We start from the raw sequence: 25,484 nt of genomic DNA, 5'->3' as shown, positions 1-25,484 counted from the left end.
ATGGCTCCCGTCAGTCGTAGTAATTCCTCTTCAGGAACACCAAGACCATTGCGACGGCGTATGCGAATGATCAACAGCTGCTTTGAATGTCGCAGGCGGAAACAAAAGTGCACCAAGCACCAGCCTTGCGAAAAATGCCTGGACTTTGGTCGGGAATGTACCTATCTCTCTCAAACACTCGACGATATTGGCAGACAGCGCTTTAACGATGTCAAGAACAAGGTTGGCTCTTTGGAGCGTACCCTGGAGCGCAATATGGCTCTCAGATCCTCGACTGCCTCAAAAGTTTCATCCGATCTTGTCATTGACTCTGTGGGCTTTGAAGACGGTTACGAAGTCCAGATTCAACCTGGAGACATGTTGACCTCAGAAACCATACAGCACATGCGTCAAGACGAATCCTCTGCCGATGTAGTTGATGTTGTTCTGCGAATAGACCGAATACATCTTCATGCTCGAACGGAGGCCCTAATGCTTGCTAGATTCACTGCGGATGTAAGCAAGCACCACCCACATCTCGCCAATATAATAAACCATCTCATGAAAACGGACACCGCGACTGATACGATGTTTACACCACAGAAACCCAACCCCGACGATCTCAATGATGCTCTTTCTGCTGCTTCTGCAGGAAGAAACTTCCCAAGCTTTATGCAGTTTTCTACGGACTGCATCATGCCCTTCTCTGGAAACATTTTCGGCATGGAGTCTGATTCGGTTATGCTCAAATCATTAATACCACACCGGCCTACAGCTGACATGCTAGTGGCCCGATATTTCCGCTCAGTTCACCTACTTTGCCCTTGTCTTGACCAGCGAGAGTTTGACAGAACATACAAAGCATTCTGGGAAAGCCTCGAGAGAAATATCGAGCCTTCTTCCAAGACGTATTGCTGGGTATTCGCAGTATTTTTTGCTGCGTCTGTGTCCCTATCGAAAACCGATTACCCACTGATCATGGGAAAGCCTGACTTGAAGTCTGGCCTGTATCGATTTAAGACTGGCGTTGAGATCGCTCTTTGCCGTGCTGAATTTATGAGGGGCACTAGTTTTGAAGTCTTCCAGGCATATGTTATTTATCTGGTGCGTTTTGCTGCAGTAAAGCTCGATATCGTCTTGAGGCAGAATAAAAGAAATGTAAAAGAAAACACGGTGGCTAACACTCATACAGTTGGCAACTGTCCGCACTGAAATATCCCGAGCCCATTCTATTTCTATTGGGATGGCCCTGCGCATAGCAGAATGCATGGGCTTGGGCAAAGACGGCGAATATTTCCACTTGACTCCAATGGAAATCCAACTTCGCCGGCTCATTTGGTATCAGCTTTGTTTCATGGACGTCCGAACGTCTGAGTCACAGGGCCCTCGTCCGTACATACGGCGCGATGACTTCAACACCAAGCTTCCCGTTAATATTGAAAACGAGCTTCTTGAGACTGCCGAAACTATGCCTGCGCCGGTTGAGCGATGGACGCCTATGACACTCTCACTTATTCGTTTTGAAGTTAATGAAGTTGCACGCGCTATTTGGGCTGATAGACAAAAGCCCGAATGTCGTAGAGCAACTATCACCGAAATGCTTTCAAGGGTAGATGAGTTTTGGAAACTGATTGTTTCAAGGTACGACAGTTTCATGCAACTTGATGTACCCATCCAAAAATACACCCGCCTGGCATACCATCTGCAAATGTACCGACTCTATGTTGTGGTGCTGATGCGATACAATACGCAACATTCTGCTGGACTGCCAGCCAAGCTCAACTCCGTCATGGTCAGGGCATGTATTATGATCTGCGAGCTTACCATACTGCTCGATACAGACCCTATGTTTGCAGACTGGAAGTGGTACCTGGGCGCATATACACAGTATCAACCAGCTCTTGTTCTTGCACGTGAAATATATGACAACCCTGGAACCTCTGAGGCTGACCGCATCTGGGCATGCCTCAGCCATGCCTTCATCATTAATCCCAACGACTCACGCGAGCAGCAAATTGAGGCCATTATGGCCCGTATTGTAACAAAATTGCATATTTACCGCTCGCTGCGAATGCCCGCCTGGACTGCCCGCTCCCGGCAGATGGGCAGACAAAAGGGCGAGAAAGTGGAAAAAGGGAAAACACCAAGCCACTTGGACCAGACCGACCCATGCTACCAGCAAGGGCAGCGCTCGACAGCCTCAGCCCTGCCAACGGAGGCCATCCCTTCCTACGTTGCGGACACGGGTCCCTCCCTTCCTAGCCCAGCATCATCATCGCTAGGCCATCTAACACAAGACGAGCCTTGGGTCTCGGACAGGTGGCCACAGCGGCCCGTTTCTGTGCCCTCGACATTTGTAGGGCAATCTCAGCCGCTGCCACAGCTGTTGCAGCCATTGGGACATCCGCCAGGGCCTCATAACGAGTCTCAAATGCTGCTAGACGTTGACTGGGTGAGACAACAGAATACAACAACTATATAAACGTTTGAGCATAATAAACTAATCAACTCTACTATACTATATTCTAGGAAACCATAAACAATATATTCCAGCAAGACCCACACACCGGCGAGCTCATTCTCGTGGGCTATGACGACATGAGTCTTTCCACTCAGCCGCCACCAGTACATGGTCCACATCTACAACACCCACCCTCATGATGATGACGCAAGATTTTGGTGGTTCCTCTAATTTTCCGCAGTTTTTCCCCCTTGTTTTCATAACACGAAGCATCTTAACAGGACTTTTATCAGAGGAAATAAGATGTCTGTATTCAAATCAGATCAGCTTCTACTATACGTTGGATATTTTTCGAGTGTTATTGGAAGATGTGTTTTATTGTGACAAAGTATTTTTTGCAAATATAGGAAAAGAGAAAATGGCAAAGATCGTAATCATCATGAAAAAAAAGTCAGAAGAAAAAACAACAAATAGATAAGTCGCACGCCGGCCAGATTATAAGAAAAATAAAGGAGAAAATACAGGATAGAAGAAACAAAAGTTGAAAAAAATAAAACAAGACAACCAAAAGGTATCCAGACGACACAGAAGAATAAAAAGCAACCAAAGCAACGCAACGCAAAGAAAAGTGAAGTATTTTTAGCAATTGTACCGATAGAGACCCACGATAAATCGGAGACCTGTGAGTGTGGCGGTTTGCGGCATAAGATCTGCCTGAAGAGAAAAAACTTGAGCGGGACCCAGAAGATAGAGAGTGCTGATCGCGTGTCTAGATGTATACAAGCTTGGCAGAAGTAATAGAAAAAAAAAGATAATGGTGGTAAGATGGCCAAAGAGCATGCATGGTTTTATGCAAGGTTAATAAGAGGGGAAGAAGAGCAAAAAAAGAGAATAAAAGACGTGTTTTTCGCGTAAGGAAAGGAATTCAACGAGACACGGTTAAGGTGACTGGGAGCACCAGAAATCAAGAAAGCAAGCAAAAAAGATCAAGCCAAAATAAAGGAAGTGGAGGCAGATGGAAGAAAGATAGCAAGACCGCAAATAGAAAGGACGCAGGGCAAAAGCTACCCATCACCCATTCTCTCGTTAGACACTGGCCTGCGAATCATCGGGCGGCATCTGGCTATGCACAGATACGCCGCCGTTCTCGCTAGACTGGGCTGTGCTGTTAGAGGCTTTGCGAGGTTGAGACAGGATAACCTGGGCCGGGAAGACAACGATTTCTTCGTCTCCTTCACCAGCATCATTAGCCTTCTTAACAACCAACGGGAATAGCACCATGCGGACGGAAGCGCCACGGGCCTCAATCTGCTCCGGTGTTTCGGTGAGCTTGGAACTGTTGACTATGTGCATAGTCGAAGCCCGGAAAGGGACAGGTTCAACCAGTTCTCCCTCAGTGTCGTATTCCGGTTCTGGAGGCGGTAGCATTTTGTATTCGGCCTTCTGTCTACGCATCTCCATGGACAAATCAACAGCCTCGTGCATAACACGCCGGAGCTGGGTCTGAATCTGGGATTGTAGGTTTTGGGGGGGAGGTAGAAGAGCTGATAGAGTCAGAAGAATGGCCTGCACGACGGCCTCGGTATCTTGGTGGCGCTGCTTGCGGAAGTTTTCTCGGCGTGAAAGCAAAGTAAGGGTAATTGCACGCCACTGGCGAACAGCGGCAGGTGGACCAATATCGCTGAGATGCTTCTCAAGTTGCTTGAGCTTACCGCGCTGCTCGCGGTCCATGCCGAACAGAAAGCGGGTAAAGACAAACTCCCAGACCATGTTCATAGTGACCGACATGAAGACATCGCGGCGCTTCACCCGATCGCGGAGATAGTGGTCGACATTGGTGCCGTCAAGAACAGCATTATCAAGGCGGTCGAGAATCTTTTCATCGTGGATGTGGACGGTGGGACGGCAAACATGCATATCAGAGAATTTAGAGAATCGCAGCACCCACTGCTGGATGTGCTGGAACAGAGAGTTGCAGCGGGTATCGAAGTGATCCTCGTTGAAGATGTGAAGGTAGGTTTCTGGAGCACCGGCGCTAGCTAGAATCTGGGCCTGTAGCTCGCGAATGCGGGCACGTGATTCTTCGAGCTGGGACCGCAGATTGGCGATTTCTTGGTCTCGCTCTTGAATGGCCTTGTCAACGTCCTCATGGATGGCACGGCTACGTTCTATCTCACGGGTGGCTTCGGTGTTCTTGGTAGAAAGCTCGTTGTTGGCGTCTTTGAGGCCCGAGTTAACTTCGCGAATGCGGGAAAGCTCTTTGCGCACTTGGATCAGGGTATGCTTGAGGTTGTCAATTTCGGCATTGCGCTCAGTCAGAACAGCGGCAGCCTGTCTTGCGATGCCGACCTCAAAGTTTTGGCGCTCTTCCATCAACGCCTGATTTTCTTCGATCAGCTGGTTAACGTGATTAGTCAATTCAATGACCTGCATGCTCTGGCGTCTGCGCATTGAGTGCGGGCGAACAGAAGACATGGGAGAGCCCATTTGGGCATCACCCAAGCCCTCCTGGAAATGGTGGTAGCTGGTTAGCATCATTTTCGCGAAGGATATAAAAATATAGGCGGTAAAAAATGACGGCGAACGACTATGACAAGCCTTTGGAATGAAGAAATAATGGGAAGCTTGTCTTTTCGCGTGGGCAAATAGGGAGGCAAAATAATAAAGTGGGAACTTGGGATGGGGTTGGGAAATAAGGGTGGCTGGGAGCTTTATGAAGGACAGAGGAAAGAACATGAGGAGTAGCTGTTGTGACTGGATCGTCGGCTAAATCTCGGATTAATCTGGCCAAAAGGGGTAAGGAAAATAAAGCAAAAGTGGGGCTAACTTACATAGCATTCACGTTCAGGCTCGGCATCATCTTTGGTGGCTTCTTTGGCCCGCACACGGCCTTCATTGGCAATCGGATCTGAGTTTCCGTCCTCTGCTGCCCGAATCGAGTGCAGCGAAGATCGGAAATCTTCAAGCCTTTCAGTGCCTTCTTGATTCAGCGTCAAATCGTTGTGACTCTGGCTACCCCGCAAGCCTGCAGTAAGCCTGCGATCTGTGCGACGTAAACGCAAAGATCTGACGTTCGCCGTGCTGCTTGACGAACCGGGTCGTGGAGCTAGGGCTGGCGTCGATTGGCGAACCAGGCTTGTATTAGAAATTGAACGACGCGCTATGGGCAATTGTCCGGCGCTGATGCTTGTGGGCATTCCAGTCGTAGCAGTGAGTGGTGTCGTTGCACTGCGGTCCAGGGGACGGGGCACAAAACTATCGGATACACTGCGAGCCGAAGCTGGCGCTGACGTGACTGCAGCTGGGCTAGACTCGGCCAGGTCGAGGGCTAGAGACTCTGGGTCGAGCGGGGGAACACGTTGGTTGAAGCGCAGACGACGGTTGATAGGATCTGGCATTGGTGCGTCTTTGTTCTTCTGGGGCTCAACATGGTTCTGATCAGGCGACGGCTCGCGCAAAGTAGGCGTACGTCTCAGTGGCGAGTCCCGGAATGTGCGTTCTTGGAATGGTGAATGCTGGAGCTTCTTCTCAGGGTCGCGATACATCGAGTTTCGGGGCCGAGGGCTGGCTACTCGTGCGATGGCATTTCCAGCGGTTGGGTCCCGAAGGGTAGTTGTCTGCTCGTTAGAATGACTATCCTCTGCAGCCTTTGATTGAGAATCTCGCAACAAGGGACTCCCGGTTATAGACCGATCAAAAGGAGAAGCTGGGCGGTTGAACGAATAACGCGACGTTCTTCTAGGGGTAAGTGCTCCGGGGACCGCACCAGACGAAGGCTCCTTAGGATCTTCTTTAAGGGGCGGGAGTATGTAAGAGTTTGGCCGCGTAGGTGACTTTATAGTGAGTGTGCTCTCAGAATCAGCGGCTGTGTTGTTCACGTGATTGTCTAGGCTTTCGTCACAACTGCTCCCATCTCTAAGATCAAGGTGACTAGGAACAGTACGTAACTTTACAGAATCTCGATCTCTGTGTGATGCACGCTCAACAGCAGCAACAGATGGTGACATAGAAGCCTCTCTACCGCGAGGGTCGTCGTGGTCAAGGGGCAGGGGACTCTCCACACGCTTGATAACGTCCTGAGTACGGTCTTGGGCCTTAAGACGCGCAATCAAATCTTTTGCGCAGCTTAACTGCATCTCCTCCTTCTTCTTCAACTGCTCTTCACTGCTCATTTCTACCTTATTCAATGCCAACTCGTCATCTTCATTCTTTCCCTTTTCTTCGTCATCGTCCAACTTGTACTTTTCTGATTGCAAACTTCTGTTGCTGCCGCTGCGGGATAGACTAGTGGTGGCAATAGCAGGAATATTGTCCTTTTCCGTAGTAGTTTGACTCTCAAACTTGCTAGCAAGATGAGAAACACCGCCCGCAAGTGACGTAGAGAGCGTTGCTATCTCAGCAGCACGCACCAGAGAAGATTGCCTCCAGTTCACTGCCTTGCTCGCCTGCTCGATCTCGAAGCTGCGGTTTGAGATGGTGCTCCCAGTTCTCCTCAGTCCAAGGTGGCTTTCGGGTGCCTTTGCTGGGGTGTTAGGCCCATGTGCCTTTTCTCCTTCAGGGGCCCGTAGGCTATGGAGATAACCCTGTTGACGGGAGGCAGGCCGACTCAGGCCAGGCGAAGACACCCGGGGACAGGGATCAGGAATTCTGAGTGGTGCACGAGCAACCAAGGGCTTGTCAGATTGGGAGGCTCCCAGATCTTTGTTATGCCACCACTGCGACTCTTGGGCGGTGTAAGAAGTAGTCAATGAATCTGTTTCAGAGATTTCCGTAAGAAAGGACATGTTGGCAGCCCGGTCTTTGTGGGGGTATCCGTAGTTTTCGTGGCCACAATCGTCGTCGAAGTCCGGCAGAACAGAAAATGCACCATCATTGAGACGCGGGGGCGATGGGGGAGTTTCGGAAAGCACAGACTCGGTGCTCTTGCCTTTATCACGAGGCCGTAGCGTCTTTTTCATAGTCTTCGACGGAGTAACAGCCTCAGTAGCTAGTGGCGGAGGAGTTTTACACGTGGCTGAGGTTTCGGGAACTTCCGCAACAGATTCCGAGTCTATTAGTAAGCTACGCCGAGCACGTGAACGTCTCTTGTTGCTACGCTTAGTGTAAAAAGACGAAAAGTCCAAGTCTTCGTCATGCTCGTTCGTTTCCAAGAGAGGGGACATAGGTGTGTAGGAAAACGACGGCTCAGCAACAGGCTGGGGAGCCGCTGGGCCAGGAAGATCGCCAATTTCAGACATTGGAGCCAGCTCTGATATGGCATCATTGGAGATCATGGTAAAAGAAGGACCTCTATCAGGAGACGGAGGAGCTGAGTTTTGTCTAGCATGTTCTTCCAACGCTTCAACAGTTAGCTTGGCAAGATCTTCTATAGACTCGGTGTTCAAGGGCAGAGCCTTGCGACTACGGCGTTTCTTCCTAGCAGCAACACTGATTTGTTCCTCAGAAGTCTGTTCAAGAGCTTCTTGGGGAGATTCTTGTGGAACCTCCTGGGATGCCTCTTGAGAAGCGCCCTTGGAAGCAAGGCTTTCGAGGTTGTATGCGGGAGACTCAAATTCAGTCGGCTGGAGCGACTCCTTAGTCGGAGATTCAAGGGCCCCTGGTCTCCACCAACAGTCAACGAGATCTGACTACTAGTAGCCTCAGCTCCAGAGCCAGAGATATCGGCCGTATTATCACGGTTGAAGCTCCACGAAGAAGAATTCCAGGTTGAGGCAGCGGTGTTCTTGTTGGTCGGCACCTGTTTCTTCAAGGAAGAAGAGCTATCGGCAGAGACATTATGCTTGGTCAAAATCCCCTCAAACGTCTCTGCAGGAGTGAGGACAGCAGCAGAATTAACAGACACAGGCGGCTGCATGATTAGAGCTGGCTCCTTAGCTGGGGTGTCAAGGACATGGGATTCTGTTCGCAGAGACCTAGAATTATCCATGTTAACAGTCTCCGATTCCGCAGGGAGAGAACCCGGCAGACTAAGACGGCCTCTAGAATCGGTAGCCGAAGTAATCGGATTTTCTTTGCCTGAATTAGCATTCGACATGTCTATATCAGCACGGGATCGGGACCGAGACCGGGATCGAGACCTATTGCGGCGTTGCCTGTATGCATTGGGCTTTGGCATCCAAGAGTCATTGACGTAGTCTGAAGCTGGAATCTTTTTGCGCGCATTTGGGCTCTCAGGGAAAGGATCTGGTGTATGAGACCGAGATGTAGAAGGCGTAGGCTCCTTGACAGTAAGCAGAACAGGAGGTATCGGTTCTTCCGAGGCATTTTCAGTTGTAATTTGCTCTGAAGTATCCTTGATGGGAGAAACAGCAGCAGCAAGAGCTGCGGCTTCTGTTGCAGCGGTCAAAGTTCCAACAGAAATTTGAGGTAAGGAAGTTGAGTGACCTTCAGACTGAGCAAAAGACTCGGCCACGACAGAGGTGGGGGCAGAGAATGAGATGCTGTCATCTAGAAAATTATCATCAAACTTGGGCTCGTTGAGCTCACTGAATATGAGTGACTCAGGGCCAAGCCGCGGCGTTTTAGGAAGGTCGCTTTCGAGAACCATTGGGGCAGCCGTAGTAGAAACAACCGAGTCATGTCCAAAATTAGATTCGGAATTAACAGTATCCTCAGCAGCAGGCAGTGAGACTTGATCCATAGTAGTGCTTCGCTTAGTCTGACTAGTACCACAGACCGCCGTAAGGACTTCCTGCGTAGCTTCGGAGGGGGTTCTGGCATCAACAGGCTGGGGAGAGGTAGATTCAGCGCTTTCGGTAACCTCAGTTACCGGAGCATCTTTATACTCAGCAGCAGCAGCAGCAACATCCGTAGCAAGGGAGGATGAAATAGTCCGCGAATTGTTGCGCTTCTTTCTACGCTTGCTATTCTTGCGGGGCATCCAATCATCCCGAACACCCTTGATAGTATCCTGTTGCGTGTCAACTTTGGGAGTTGTTCCTAGTACATGCTCAGTCGTATTTGGGGGTTGCTCAAGACAGTTCTGGGCAAGAGGCTGAGACTCGGGCTCCACAGCTTCGGCGATGGTGTCAAGGACAACAGTAGGCTCTTCCAAAGTAGAAACAGGCTCATCGGTGTCGGGCACAGTAGTATCAACAGCCGTTTCAACTGGTAAGCTTGACTCGGGAATTATGTGCGTTTTGCCTGAAGCTCCAAAACCAAGGCCTATGGCCCATGGCATGGTAGCCAGCAGGTTCTTGGCAAAGTCAAAAGACGGTACAAGGGTAGGCTGTGAACCCAATTCAGAAACCTGTTGACCTTTCTCTTGGGCCTCGTTGGTTTCTTCGGTGACAATTGAATCTAAATCCTCAATGACAGGAGATATTTCGATAGCACTTGGCTCCTCAGTGGTTTCTTGGGGAGAGAGAGGTAGAGGAGTATCCATCGCTAGAATAGATTTTCTATCACCAACAGGCTCGCTAGGCGGGTCTTCAGCAACGACACTGGCGGCGATTTTAGCAGTGTAGGGTTCCTCGACACTAAACAAGGTTTCTGAAACTGTAGGCTCTTCAAGCACCGGTTCCTCTAGAGTCCCAGTCTCTCTTGTATCGAGAGCCTGTTCAGGGATAGGGAGCTCCTCAAAAACAGAAGGGTCTTCAATGATAATAGCTTCGGGGCCACGCAGCTCCTCATCAGTAGAAAGAGGCGCCTCAGAGCTAGAAACTGCATCGACATGTGTTGACTCTAGGATCTCAGGCATTTTTTCGGTAGGCTGTGTTTCCTCGACGACAAAGGTCTCCTCAACTATGGCCGGGGTCTCAGTAGCAGAAGACTCTTCAGCAGCAAGGGCCTCTCTACATGACAAAGGCCCAGAAAAATCACTGGCCTCAAGTTGTTCTATCAAGACATGATCTTCAATGGCAGAAACAACAATATCCTCGTTAGTTGCAAGAGCGTCTTCTCTTTCTTCAGTGAGCATCTCAGGAAAAACTTGAGCTTTGGGTACTTCAGACTCGTCAATAACGTCAGGAATACCTTGAAAGGGGCTAAGCCGAGACTCCGGCTCCGGCTCCACATATTTCTGGGATGACTCGCCATCCACACCCAAATCCTGCAAATCAAAGGGAAGGGGAACCAATGTGGGGTCAACATGTCCAGCCACTTCAGCTTCGATACCACGGGAACTTGAAGCCGAGAGTTGTTTGGGATCTTCTTGGAAGGTATCATCAGGAGTCATGTGACCTTCATCATAATATTCCAGTTGAGCATTGGGTGATTGTAATGGCTCCTCAATACCAAGTTCTTCCACGACTGGCAATACTCTGTCAATTTCCTCGGTCTTCTTGTCAATGGACAACACCTCCTCAGCGTCTTGTCCCAACACAGAGAGCTGGTCCTCTTCCGTTGGCACATCCTCTTGGGCTTCGACGTGGTGGGTGGTAACGTGTTCAGAGGCTGCAACAATGGCCAGGGCGTCATCACAGAGCTCCGAGTCAGAATCGGAATTGGCACATGATTCAGACGAAGAAGAGGAAGTGTCAGGTAGATACAAGTCTTGGTAGACACCAGGCTCAAAAGGAATATCGTGACTTTCACGATTAGAATCAATCGGCAGATCGCAGTCAGATGCAGCACCATTTATAACTTTACTGCAGACCTCCGCCTCAGCCTCAGCCTTAGTATCAGCCCCAATCTTAATCTCGCGCTCAATAGCCTCATCGTCAGTGTCAAAACTGTCAGCTGGAAGCGGAATATCTGCAGGTTCCAAGCCCGGGTTAGAATCAACCTGCTCAGGCTCATGGATGATATCAGCAGAAAGCAGCGCATTCTTTTCGAAATCCCGGAAACTCTCAGCTAAAGTAGCTTCAATATCGCAAGTGGATTTGTGGATAATGGGGGTAGTAGCCTCCTCAAACATTTCATCATCGGACATCTGGTTTTTAGGTAGAGGGATGTTTTCGGGGGTGATATCCGGTAAAAGAACCTCTTCAAAGGCAAATTGAGTATCAGAATGGATCAAGGCTTCGGGGACAGACCGGCTTTCATCCCTAGTCTCAGGTTCAGATGTAGGCTCAGAAACAGGAACGGCTTTGGCTTCATGAGAATCGATCTCAGGTTCAGGGGAAGCCACGATAGTACAAGGAATCAAATCCGCAGAACTATTCTCGGGACAAGAGATGATCTCCTCACCAGCGGCAATCGAGCCCCCAGAAAGGGCCCCATCTTCTAAGGTTGGTTTAATCTCAAAAGATCGTTGCGTGCCAAGATTAGCTGCGGCCTCTCTGATAGATGACTGGTGGATTGGCGTGTCATTGGCAGTAGAATCAGACTCGGCTTCTTCATGAGGAAGAGCTACCTCAATAGCATCTCTCTCTAGCTCTGCTTCGGCATCGCTATCGTCGGAGTCTGGGAGGGCTAGCTGTGAAGCAATCAAGACTTCTTCCAGTATATTCTTTTCATGCCAATCATCAGGAGCAAGAGCAGTAGTATCAGGCTTTAGTTCGGGATCCAAAATCGCTTTGCCTAGAGCTTCTTCAATCTCTTCTTCTTTAAATTCAGCATCGGCAGTGTCAATTAGAGATTCGTGGATGGGGGTTACTACGTTCTGCTCAAGACTGTTATCGATTTGCTCTCCGTACAGTTCAATCTCAGTAGATGCAACTGGTTCAGAAGCAATAGCCAAGGAAGCAGCCAGAACCTCTTGGCGAGCTTTTCTTTTCCGCTCACGTTCTCGTTTGCGTTCTCGTTTACGACGTTGACCGCGAGATAGAGTAGATGAATGTGTAGCATCTCGACCAGCCTCCTCAATAAGGTCAGTGGAAGCAGAAGCCACCTCGGCAACAGGGAGCGGGTCGTTAATGGGAAGAGACCCAACAGTGGCGACGGGAATGCGATGTTTTTCGGCTGGAATGTGAACCAATGGAGATGAGACATCTTTAGTATGGATAGTAGCATCAGGTTCTTGAGCTAAAGACTGCGGGGCAGATTCTTGCTCGGAAGCAGAGAACTCTGTATTGGAATCAGCCTTGATAGTAATTGACTCAAAGTCAAGTTCTCTTTCCTCTTTATCATGCTCCTCAAAATCATCAGCTTCATCCTCAGGGAGGGGAACATCCTCTGCATGAATCTCTGAGTCATTAGTGGGTAAAGCGGACGAGGCATCTTCAGTAAAATAATCCCCTTTTTTGTTACTAGCAACACCTTCTTTAGAGACGCGACCAAGTGATGAATCGCGGGTCTTTTGGCTTGCGAGCTCCTCTTCTTCTAAACTGAAGTCTTGGAAAATATAGGAAGATGGCTCTAAACCAAGTTGCTCATTGGGCGTGGCTACAGGGTTCTCCGTAGAAGCTACGGGGTGAGAAGGTGCAATCTCCGATTCATAGGCATTTCCATCGATAGCAACAGACGTCAAGGGCTTCTCACCAATGGAAACGCCCTCAGTTGTAGTCTCAGGGCCCCATCCCGTCTCATTTTCGAAGGGTGCGTTAGAGAGAACAGGAGAAGAAACAGCAGGTGAGTTAGACTCAACATCAGAAGTAGAATGCTGAGTGATAGTAGATGCATCCAGAATCGGGCTATCGGGAAGAGGAAGAGCACAAGCAAGTTCGGTCAAATTGTCTTGGGTCAGACCAGGAAATTCCTGGAGTGGCTTACCAACCAGCGTAAGGTTGGCATCTTTATCAATGATTTGAGGGGCGTCACCAACGGCTTCACTGCCAAACCCTTGTTCAATGGGGCGAGATTCTACACAACGAGTTGAGTCAGCATAGCGCGAATGGAGAAAACAATTTGTCACCGACAATAAAACGCCCAAGTAATAGCATGATATGAATAGATCAGTATACCAACTTACCATCTGGTCTAGAAGCCCCAATATCATGCGTTGTACCACTAGGTGAGCCTAAAGATTGACGTCAGTACGCATAGTATAGCCAAAAAAAACCCCGAAAGTGTTGTGTGATAGAAGAAAAAAGTCTATGCAGGCTAGACTTTATGAGACTTACTGTGCGTATAGCCAGCGTATTCGCTGTTTTTGGACGAGATTGAGTTTGAGGTTGTGCGAGAAGGCGAATTATCTCGAGGCCCAATAAGATCAGGGATGGAAGGGGAGGAATACGGATTGGCATCATAAACAGTGTCAAGATGCAGGGCAGAAGGTTGGGTAGCAGCGCGAGGAGTGGAGGCAGCAGAGTCATAGGTCGGCCCATCCACTTGTGCATGTGCATGTGCATATGCATGTGCATGTGGAGTTTCATGTGCATATGCATCTACATCTGCATTTGCATCTGCGTCTACATCTGCATCTGCATATGCAGACTCCTCTTCCATGACAATGCTGTGATTTGTCTTTGCATCCTCCACTTGATGCTGTTGCTCTTCGTTCTGTTCCCGCCCCCCTGTTTCTTTCTCCTCTTGGTCACCCTGCTCCTCAATGTGATTCTCACGATCCTGATTTTCGCCAATATAAGTACCTCTCACTCCTATAGCCCGGACCTGTGGTTCGTGCGTTAAAGTGGGCTCGACGTCAAAATCTTTGTTTCATATTAGTGACATTGTCCTCATCATACATCCCTCCTTCTTACTACCAGGCGACTAGCGTCTCGAAACCTACCAGCAGCGGTGGCAACAGTTGTGGCAGCACCAGGATTCTTGTCCTTATTTTTGTCCTTACGCCTGTGACTTCGCCGTTCTTCTGTGTTGTCACTCTGGGCTGCGGTATGAACAGCAGCAGCGGTAGCAGCCTCTGCATTTGTCCGTACCTCAGAAGAAGAGCCATTATCGGTATCTCCATCACCTCCCACAGACATTTTTGGAACATTAGCAAGTGAGCTTTCAGGGGGATCGAAAGCAGATGTAGCTATAAAAGTAAATGTTAGCATTACTTTTCCCTAAGTTGGCCCACCACCAAGCAAGCACATAAATATAGTTTCACATACCAGATACACCAGGAGTACCAGAAGCACCAGAAGCACCAGAAGCGTTCAAAGCAGCAACCGCGTTGTCATGGTTTTTTCGAAGGGCCTTATTCCGCCACCGGGTTCCGATGGACTTGGCCTTGACAAGACCGCCAGTCCAGGTGCCGAAATCTAACGACGGAGTCTTCACTCTAATCGGATCCGCATTGAAATCAGGCTCGGAGAAAGCTGCCTTAGCAGAAGAGAAAGAGGTGTCATTTTCCTTGACAACGGGGGAGTTGAACCCAGGCTCATCGACTAAAGCAGGTGTAGGCGAAGCGGAGACAGGATCAACATTAGACGTTGGAGATGGAGAATCCAGAGGCTCAGTGGACGTGTAGCGCTCATCAATAGGGGACTGCTGTGAGAGAGGCTCGAGTACAGAGTCCGCAATAATTTGGGAGAGCTGAGAAGCAGGTCGAGTGGCAGACTCATGCGGGAACACAGTCTGGGAATCGACATCGTTATGAGAAACAGTAGTTGGAGGCTCCACGACGTCGAGAGCAGCCGAAACCCCATCTTCAAGCACATGAGGGGCAGAGACAGTAGGGTTTCGATCCACAAAGTCACCATCAACAAATTCAAAGGTCGAATCTGCCATAGGTTCATGGGGTCTAGATGTCATGAAAGTCGGCGCACTATCTAGACTAGGGGTGAAAGATGGAAGCTGCTGAGCATCTGCAAACATCGTCTCTCCAATTGTAGCAGCACGCTCAGATGTCACATCTTCAACTGCAGAGACAGCATTCTCAAGCTTCAAAGACTCCAAAGTCTCCCGAGAACGGAGGCCATCGAGAGGAGATTCAAAAATCATACCCGGCTGTGTAGATATATGGACTTCAGGAATAATGGCTAAAACACGCGTTAGTATAAGACATAGCAATATATTCAAATTCTCAAAGACGCCTACCATCAGTATTGGCAGTTTCAATAGGAGAATTGACGGACTCAACATCCCCATCCACAGAGCCTGCAGCTGTAGAGGCAGCTTGATCAAAGTCATCATTAGCAAGCTCCGGGGAAAGCTCATCTGTCGGGGTGGAACTACTAGAAGGAGGAGCCAGGCCTCTAATATGACGATGAGCCCCCATAGTAGCCCAGGATTTATGTCCAAGCAAAACGGAGCTAGGTGGAGGAAGGCCCTTGCGAAGGCGTTCTACAGGCATGTTTGAAGGCTGCTCATCATCTTCTTGGACATGAGATGAAGTAACAGAACCCACATCATCTTCACTAGCTCCTTCTCCAACAGTAGTGTCAACAGAAGGCGAAGGCGGTTGGGAGGTATCCTGGGCAGGGGCGCCAGCGGGAGGTAATATCAAATTTCCGGCAATTTGACCTGGCTTATTAAAGGTGGAAAATATCCCCGTCCACCTAGGAAGTTGGCTCTGGGGATTTGTCATGGCTGGGGTCGCATGAGTAGGAATTCCTGTAAAGATTAAGTCTTTAAAATCAGGCTCAGTGTCCGAATTGATGGAATCAGTGGCAGGCACCGAAGCCCGCACACGGGGGGTGAGATTATGGTCAGTCTCAGTACCTGCAGCACTGATGTCGGCTTCACAAATAGCCTCAGGCTCGGGCGGAACTAGAGCTTCAATATCAGCCTTAGCATCAGTATCAGGCAAGGTGGTGTCCTCTTGAACCATGAAATTGGCTTCCTGAGACGGAACAGCATCAGGCATCTCGATATCAAGGGTATCGCTGTCTTGCAATTCAAGCTGAGCTGTCTCCTGAACAAGGCCAATGGAAATATCCCTGATATTAGGCCCTTCGTCAAGCTCGTCATCGTCACCCAGTGGCAAAGGCGGGAAATCATACACAGATGCTTCAGAGGTGTTACTTGAAAGAACAGGAGTCATAACTTTAGAGGGTTGCGACAAAGTCTGTTCCATGCTATCACTCTGAGGAGACTGGGCAAAACTCTCCAGAGAAGACTGAGCTACGGACTCAGAGGCAAGTCCATCGACTGGCACTACAGAAGTTTCAAGGAACTTTGGGGTAGAAACAGGCTCTTCAACAACTATGTCAGAAGCTTCGGGTTGTAGCAATGTTTCTTCAACGAGAGGGGTCTTTATCTCGACAGAGACACTAGCATTGTGGATTTCCGGAGTAGCCTGGGGCTGATAGTCGAGATTTCTCTCCGGTATATTCAGGGAGACATTACTCTCAACAACCAATGCATCCTCGGAAATTACCAGAGAAGCGCTTTCATGAACCGTGGGAATTTCGCCAGAGAGTTTTGGAATCATGTCAACAACAGGCTGCGTTGAAGGGCCTTCAGTTGAAACGTGAGGGGTGCCATCCAGGACGCTCTTCTCTCCATAAGCTGCTTCTCTAGGGGCATCCAATGCTTCGGGCTGCTCGACACAAGAAGAAACATCATCAGTGATATCTCCAACATCACCAGTCTGTTGAGATTTAGGATCAAGGGTCCCAGCAACATGAGGAGCAGATTCATCAGAAGCAACGGCAGATGTGCTTTCAACATTAATATTCGGAGGGTCTTGAGTGTGGGCAAAGCCAGAGGAAGTATCAGTGATGCTCTCAGCAGTAGGTGGCGCGGTAGCTTCATGGACAGACCCAAAAGCCTCGGTGGCCTCGAGAATATGCGTTGCAACGCGTGAATCAGTGTGATCTTCATAGGTGTTTTCAACACCTTGCGCTTCATGAAATATAGGAGTTGTCTCGAAAGCAGGTGTCTCTTCAGCTACCAAAGACTCTTCAACTATAAGTGACTTATCGGCAATTTGCATATCATGAACAGCAGGTGTTGTTTGGAACACAGTAGCCTCCTCAAGTTTGTGAGTTTTATCAACACCAGAGACTTCCTCAATATCGAGAGACCCTGAAGAAACAAAGCTTGCTTCACCATCAGGCTTGTCTTCAGGCACAGAAGTTTGGGTCAGGGCCTTGGGTTCTAAGTCATATTGATTAGTGGGTAAAAGCCCCTCGTGTGCCGCCTCAGGAATAGGCGAAGGGCTGTGTTCAACAGTAGATCTGACATCAATCTCGCAAACAGGCTCCTCGGTCATGAGAGACTCGTCCATGAATGCAGATTCGCTAACAGGAGACTCGGGGAGAGGAATGTCTTGGGCGACAATGCCCCGATCAACAACAGATTCAACGTCTAACACAGGCAGCTGAACTGAGTATTCAGTTCCTGCCCTATCATGTACAACTGATGAAGAGTCTTCTTCAACTTCTTCGACAACCGGGGAGAGACCGCGCTCAGCGAAAGAATTGATGCCAGAGTCATATACAGACTCATCAGGAACTTCAATGGAGTAATCTTTATGCTCTGGCTCGATAACCACTTGAAGATTCTCGGGCGTATGCTCCATTAGCGTTGGTGTTTCATTGATAGGGACAACGACCTCCTCAGGAACAGAGCCCACTCCAGCCTTAGGAGCCTCGTAGAAGGGCTGTGTCTCACTAGTTGAATCACTGCCAATTTTGGTTGAAGGCTCGACGACTCTCTCATCCTCAAGTATGCTTCGATCGATCTGGCCAGGTCGTATTTCGAGGGCGGTGAGTGGAGGATCTGACAATGGCGAAGTTGTCTCAAGGCTAGCTTCAGATATAGCGGCGGGTTCGAGTCCTTGAGGAAGAGGATCATGCAGAATCACGGATTCACCAGTAGTGGTAATAGCTGGTTGTAAAGAATCATTCTCCTGCTCGTGACTCTCACGAAGTCCATCGCCCGATTTCAGTTCGCGAAAGGAAGGTTCAAGGGCCAAGTCAGAAGAGGTTTGAACAGAGAAATCATCGACTTTAGGTGTGGAATGAGAACCTTCGATTAATTCCTTTCCAGTAGAATCACGAGCGGTCATACCGTCAAAAGTAGGACACTCTGAAGGGATAGCTTCAGACTTGTCATTAACCAAGATGGTAGCAGTTACAGGTGGTTCATAAGAGGCCACAGTATCAGAAGCTTCTCGGTCTTCTTCAACTAACACCGTAATTTGACCAGTAGCCAGTGAATCGGATTCTATTTCATGTCCTTCCTCGACAACCGACGTCTCGATTGCGACAAGGTTATCACTAGACACAGTGGAAGCAACAGCCGCAGTCGCAGCGGTAACAGCCGCAGCTGCAGCTGCCTTCCTAGCCTTCTTCCTCCGCTTCTTCTCTTTCTTACTCAGCTTTGGAGATGTGTCGGTATTCTCGGCTAACCCGTTGTCATCGATATTAGGAGAGCCAGGGTCTGTCAGAGTTGGGCTAACAATGCTAGGAGCATCAAGACGGGGCTCTTCAGTTGTCGGTGGGCTTCTGGAAGGCTCGGAAGGCTGTGAAAGGACAATGGAGGCGGAAACTCCCTTGGTAAAGGTATCAGAGTAGGATACAGCATCTTGGAAGTCATCTTCAGTTTCCGAGGGGGTCACTTCGGATGGTCTAGCCTCAGCAGCAGTCTCAGCGAAGTCTTCATCAAGATCAGCAGGCAAAGGTATCTTGCAAGCTAAATCAGGAGATGATAGAACACCAGAATGCGCGCCGTCTGCATCATCCGGATCAGATTGTCCCGGGAACTCAGGCAACTCGTCATTTATAAGCTCTGGCTCAATGGTAACATCACCCAGAAGAGTAGCAGGATCCGGGGTGTGGGTACCATTAGACGAAACAGGTACCACCTCAGTTTCTGTACCATGGGCCTCCAAGGGCTCATCCTCTATCGGCATGGTGGGCGTAACAGGGCGGGATAACGAATCTGAGACTTCATAAGCACCCACAATAGTCTCCGGCTTTTCATCATCAACATCAGTATCAAGCTGGGCAGAATGACGGACAAAGCCGCTATGCTCAATCCCCAGCCCAAAGGCAAGAGGTCCAGACATTCTACGGCTTCCAGGTCTTGACGATGTTGGTGCGGGCTCAGTTGTTGATACGGGCTCAGTTGTTGGGCCAGCGTCAACTTTGGCAGTGCTTGAGGAGGAAAGAGTTTCCTGATCAAGAATCAAGGGTCGAAGGCCCATGGTAGCAGGATCGAAGCCAGTTTCGTCGCCATGGGGACTCAAATCCATCGAAGCTGGTTGCCCAGTACTATCACTTTGTTGCTCACACTCGGAAATCCGGTTGGGGTTGATTGGGTTCATGGAAAAGTCAAAGCTAGAGGCAGACTTCTGGAAGTCAGACTTCGAGCGAGACCGTCTAGCAGATGACAACACATCAACAGAAGCGTCGCCCTCCGGGGATGAGAAAGAAGTTTGATGTTCATGACGAGTCAGAGGGGGGAGAACAAGGGGAATGAGAGTCCCAGTGCCTCGAATCGTACGATCCACGGAAGAGTGACGGGAGCGACGGCTTAATGTGGGAGATGCAGATGGACTGCAATGGCCTGCTGCAGGAGAGTCAGGCGCAGCTCGAGCAGAGCGGAACACAATGGGGAATGCAGTAGAGCTAGGTGACCGTGTTGGAGTGTCAAAAGCTGAACTTTTTCTACGGTGGTGAGCAGCGGGATTGGATGTGCGGCGCTCCTCTGGGGGCGTTTCAGGGCGACTATCAGGGAGAGGGGGGAGGTTTTCTTGAACAGGCGAAATTTCAGGGGAGTTCGGGTCACTTGGAGGTAGCAGCAAAAGGTCACCATAGCTAGGGTCAATGGCAGGCTTAACTCGTCTCTGAGGAGCAACAGCAGGGTCTATGAGAGGTGGAGATTTAGGCACAGTGGGCTCAGCTTCCAGTTCCACTGAGACAGGATCAACAGAAGCCAGGCAGACAACAGACCGCGGCTCACTCCCACTTGAGGCTGGACGTGCAGCTGTGACAGAGACATCCTCGTTGTTTTCTTCATCCTCAGTGTTAGTCGGGGCATGCTCTGTAGTATCCACTGAGCCGACATCCTTGGATGGAATGTCGGCGTTATCTAAAAAAGCCCCTTGCTGATGAATAGTGTCGTCACTGACGGCTGAAACAGCATCCTGAAAGTTATCAGTAGAGGTTGAAGGTGAGTCCACCGCAGACTCAATATCACTAGAACCATCGGCGTCAATGTTACTATCAGCGGTAGCAGCTTGTGTCTTTTGGGCCTTTTCTTTTTCTCGTCTTCGCTTGGCCCGTTGTTCAGCACGAGAGAGGCGCTTAGGGTCCTCGGAGCGCCACGAGTTTCCCCATGCATTAGGGTCTGATCCTGTACTCATAGGAGTTGAAGTGACTGACCCTAAGTTTTTGTCGGCAGGGTTTTCACTTGGGCAAGCCTGAGCTGGTGCGATGTTTTCAGGCACATCAATGGGGCGGCTATGAGAGATACTCTCGTTGTTCGCCGAGGGACGCCACGGCTCAAGCTGGGGATCGTGACCAGGAGGGGTAAAACGCTGGTGCATAGACTCGTGAGTGGCAAGGGAATCATCAAGACCGGACATCTTCAGGCCAGCCGCCAAAGTAGCGGAAAACTCGATATCACCAAGACCACCTGGCATGTCGGTCACAGGATCAGCATCATGCTTAGTTCCACGAAGCTTAGCATCAATGGAAACCTCTCCAGAAACAGATCGGGAGCTATGGGAGGCGATCGGAGAGCTAGGTTCGTACGCGGGGACAGACTAGATATTTTAAATCAGCAAAATATTTATTAACGCAGTAAATTAACGAGACTTTATTACCTCGTGGGACTCATCAATATCCGAAATAACATCTTCTTCTCCAGCGGGAGGGACAAGCTCAAGACCTTCAGTGGCAGGAGTCTCCTCAGGGCCAGAAACTACAGGTGTGCATTCAGACTCGACTTCATCCTTCGCAAGTGACCGCTTCATCCTTTGGATTCCTATGATGCCACTACCAAATACATTACCGCTGAACCATCTCCGATGTTTAGGGGAGGAAGGAGATTCGGCGGAGGAGCTTTGTTGTTGCTGTTCTTGCTGTTGTTGCTTAGTTTCAGACGCAACGGCAGTCTTTTCAGTGTCATCTGCCTGTTCGCTTCGCTCCTGGATAGCATCAAGGTCGTTGCTGATATAGCTACTCCGGGCAGGAGATACCTCCGGGGTAGGACGAATAATGTTCAAAAGAGGCCGCTGAGCATCAGTAGGGGAATCGTTCACAAGCCCTGAGGGTTGAGGAGGCAAAATAGAGGGTAGATCCTTAGGATGGGAAATAATGTTGTCAATACGGACATCCGCATTGGGCGAATGGTACCGAGATTGCCTCCCACTATCACTCGAACCTACAGATTCTCGCCCAGGATAGCCTCTGGAAGAAGAGGAAGAACTACGCGAGCGCGATTGATCAACCTTTACTGTCAGCTCATCGTGACGAATACCCTGCGAACGCCCACGGATGCCATCTTCAGTGTCTTGCAAATTGACAGTCTGAGAAGAAACAGGTTCATTATCGTCGTCAGAATTGGACGGAAAACGGAATATGTGGTGAGAAGGGTACTCCGGGAAACTACAGGGCAACGAGCTCTGCAAGGCCTGCTCATCACTACCAGCGTTGAAAGTCCGGTCCTCTTCTACCTGACGAATACTCTCTTCAGCACTTGTGGTTTCTTGCTCGACAGAAATTCGCTTCATTTCACGGACACGTTCTGATTCCTCAGCCGCTCTTCGGGCTTCGGCCTCTTCGTTGCGGCGAAGTTCGGCAATCCGCTCCAGTTCACGAGCCTCCTCGGCTGCAATCTGAGCATTTCGTGCTTCAATTGCTTGCTGTGCTGCCAGAGCTTCTTGGGCTCTTGTGGCTTCGCGTTCCTGGTTCAACCTTGCCTCCTCTGCCGCACGTGAAGCTTCCAATTCCCTCTGGCGAGCGAGCGTCTCGCGAGCGGCTCTAGCCTCCTCCTCTTGAATCATGCGGGCTTCTTCAGCAGCTTTAAAGGCAGCAAGCTCAACCTCACGAGCATGAGCTCTTCGAGCCTCTTCAGCGGCTCTCTCGGCTTCAAGGGCTTCCTGGGCCGCCCTTTTGATGGCAGCTTCCTCAGCTTCGCGTGCTCTCTGAGCGGCCCTTTCCGCTTCAATGGCTATTCTTTCGGCCTCCATTTTTTCGCGGAGGCATTCAGCCTTCCGTGCCTCTTCCAAGGCAATGCGAGCCTCGCGATCACGAGCTTCCCGAGCGGCCTTTCTAGCAGCAGCCTCGTTGGCCGCTCGCTCAGCCTCAAGGCGCTCGGCCCTTTCCTTGGCTATTCTTTCGGCCTCAGCTTTTTCAGCTTTTCTACGAGCTTCGCGGTCATGGGCTTCCTTGGCTCTTCTCTCAACCTCAGCCCGTTCGGCTCTTTCTCGAGCTTCACGATCACGCGCCTCTTTAGCTAACCTCTCAGCAACAAGTGCTTCGTGAGCCACCTGTTCGGCCCGTCGTGCAGCTTTGAGTCTCTCTTCTTCCTCACGAGCTATCCGGACTTCGAGATCATGAGCTTCTTGAGCCGCACGTTTAGCCTCATGAGTAGCCTGCATTTTCTTGGCCTCTTCCTGAGCTATGCGAATATCACGTTCATGGAGCTCCTGTGTGGCACGCTCGCTTTTTTGCTCTACATTCTCGGTTACGCATGCCAAAGACATAGTCCCAGTGCGCTCCTTCACTTCACGAGAAGAAGGCGGGGGCGCTATACTCACAGCCCGTGGTGAGGACGTAGAGCTTCGTGACACAGACCCCGCTGTCCCTCCCTTCATTGCAGACTTGAGGGGATAGCGAATAGATTCGGGTGTATGGCTTGTTTTATAGCCAGTCAAGCCATGTCCTTCAGGCTTCGGAACAATCCGAGGCGGCAAAGCAGGAACCTCTGTTGAACACTCCGTAGTGTTGACCTCTTCGACTCTAGTTCGCTTCTCTGTCTTGGAGGACCGGCTTTCGGAGAGCAAGTAGGCTGCAGTCGTAACAGCAGCTGCGGGGGCAATTACAGTTGCGGCTAGTTTTGTTTTACTCGATGTATCCTTCTCCTGTATATGTCGATTAGGTGCCTGAGGAGGCGATGAATGGGGAGTTTTAAACGCATCATGGGCAACTTGATACTGGAATGGATTCATACGGGAATCCGTAGAGCGGGTGATCTTTCCTGATGCTTTTGATGAAAGTTCGGTATGAGCGTCGTACTTGACAGTTTGTGGTTGCGGTCTTTCCAAGACGTGCTGGGACTCTACTGCTTTTCCCTTACCAGAGGAGTAAGGTCGCCCATGCCCATCCCCTTCTTGTCGACCATAGCCGGAAAAAGAATTTCCAGCCTTACTACTCTCGTATGAAGTTTGTGTAGCAGTTTTCTTTTTAACTTCCTGAGACTCAGAAAAGGCTTTAGCAGCAAGCGTAGCTCCTATAGCCCCAGTCACAATTCCAATTGGGGCAATTTTACTGCTCGTGCCCGTACGTGAGGGTTTATTTTCTGGGGGTGATCGGAGGTCGAAAATATTGCTGCCGAGAGGATGAGTCGGTCTCGGTTGCTGCAACGGAACATTGACATTGGACGATAATGCAGATTGCGAATAGGATGATCGGGCGGATGTGCGCCTGAAACCGGCCTGGTTGGAAGGATTGTTGCTGTGAGAATAGTAGGGAAGCTCAGATCCGCGAGTATTGTATGCCTGAGTCGATGTCTTCACCGGGATTGGGATAACATTGCCATATGCGAGGCCATCCGAGGACGAAGAGGCGGACCCAGAGTCAGAGTCAGATTCAGAGTCATCGGCGTCTTCCCACTCAGAATTGGAATCTTCATATGGGCGAGTGAAATGCGCAGCATTCTTCCCATTAGATTTCGCGCCTTGGCTTCCATTTCGGAGAAGCTCCCTCCGCTGGCTAGTGGCGCTATCATACTCCTGTGTAGCTGTAAGTAAGTGTTCTAGTTGTTTCTGGAGACCCACAAGCTTGCTATCAATCTGAGACGAGTCATTCAATGTTTTGCGATCATCGCCAGACATAGGTCTTGCCTTTTGCTTGCCCTTTTTGTCTTTGGGCTTCTTTGCTTTGGGCGTCGAGCCACCGGAGCGTTGTTGGTTAACAATCGTAGTAGATGCAGAAGTAGAGGTGAGGTGGTTGAACATGGCTCCCCCAACTGCGCCAGCAACAGCGCCAGCAGCCATGGCGGTCCCGGCATGTGTATGATTGGTCGAGTCAGATGGATGCCGTGAATGGCCGTAGGGGTGCTGGCCAGGTAACGGGGCTGGAATAGGATACGGGGCATAGTACATATGGGGCCCATAAGGAGATGCCACATATGGAATACTAGGATACATGTATTGCGGGTGGTGCGTTTGCCTAGTGGTGTCAGATTCAGAGCCAGATGACTCAGATGATCGATCGACATATCCGTGGCCATAAGCAAGATCCGAGTTCAAAGACGAAGAGGAAGAATTAGGCATTCCGGCGACATGACGACGTCTTCGGCTACGGCGGCGGCGACGGGATTTTTTCTGGGAGCCCGCAGTGAAGAAGCGCTTAAAGAAGCCCTTTTCTGTAGGTTCTTTAGGGGGAGAGACACGAGAAACATTCAATAGCGAGGATGAAGTTGATGATCCTGACGAGTTCGAGTTACGTGATCTTGGTCGACGGGGCTTCTTTGATTCAGGCGCCGTAGGCGGTCGGGCTTGTGGAGTGATGGTTTGACTTCCGGTCTGGAACGAAGGCGGAGGGTACACATTTGGTGGGACCGCCGAGTAAGGCGACTGGAGATGGTGTGGCGTAACAGCAGGAGCGGGGCCGGTCGCAAAAGGGGGAGGCACTCCGTAATGCTGGGGCGGATACGATATGTATTGGAATGGTTGAGGAAACTGGGCACCCGCGGGGACGAAGCCAGGCGGTGGCGGCGCGCCGGGGAAGCCTTGCAATCGAGGGTCGGGAAAAGGTTGGGGGTATGGATACGGCATAGGTGGTTGCTGCTGTGTAGGATGAGGCTGTTGAGAGCCTGACGGGGGGGGTTGCCGTGATGACTGCTGAGCAAGCGGCTTCTGGGTCAGAGATTTAGGCAATGGGGGCGAGGACCCAAGCTGCGGTGCGGGGGGCAGTGGTTGCTGCTGGATAGCTGACTTCTGGGGAGGTGGGGCATTGCCGTAGGAAGAACGAGAAGGCTGTTGAGGTTGGGGGTAGCCGTAAGGCGCAAAAGCGGGAATAGGAGCGGTTGCAGAGTCAGAGGGACCAGCGATGGGTGCTGTCTGGAGCGTAGTCTCATTGCCACTGTACTTGCGCTGGTCTCGTTTCATTGTTCGTCCTCGATGAACCGAGTCGATATTCTTTCGGTGAGAGCTCAT

At 50.2% G+C, this 25,484-nt stretch overlaps 2 protein-coding genes across 2 annotated transcripts; one reads left to right on the top strand and one right to left on the bottom strand.

Annotated features, from left to right (window-relative positions):
• Window positions 1–2,640, top strand: HOO65_060618 (Fungal specific transcription factor domain-containing protein; the record flags this gene model as incomplete). Its single annotated transcript, XM_071003688.1, has 3 exons — window positions 1–1,083; window positions 1,172–2,431; window positions 2,509–2,640. The coding sequence occupies 3 exons, from the start codon at window positions 1–3 to the stop codon at window positions 2,638–2,640; spliced, it is 2,475 nt and encodes an 824-aa protein (XP_070857968.1).
• An 886-nt stretch (window positions 2,641–3,526) lies between these two features.
• Window positions 3,527–25,484, bottom strand: HOO65_060617 (uncharacterized protein; the record flags this gene model as incomplete). The annotated part of the gene is made up of 9 exons (XM_071003572.1): window positions 3,527–4,948; window positions 5,272–8,001; window positions 8,052–13,123; window positions 13,233–13,280; window positions 13,384–13,911; window positions 13,992–14,237; window positions 14,317–15,186; window positions 15,245–20,864; window positions 20,925–25,484. 9 exons carry the CDS (start codon window positions 25,482–25,484, stop codon window positions 3,527–3,529), a joined length of 21,096 nt encoding a protein of 7,031 aa, XP_070857967.1.

This window comes from Ceratocystis lukuohia (assembly GCF_044167205.1).
Source record: "Ceratocystis lukuohia strain C4212 chromosome Unknown Supercontig6_pilon, whole genome shotgun sequence".
NCBI classification, from domain to species: domain Eukaryota; kingdom Fungi; phylum Ascomycota; class Sordariomycetes; order Microascales; family Ceratocystidaceae; genus Ceratocystis; species Ceratocystis lukuohia.
This window is presented reverse-complemented; position numbering and strand designations above follow the sequence as displayed.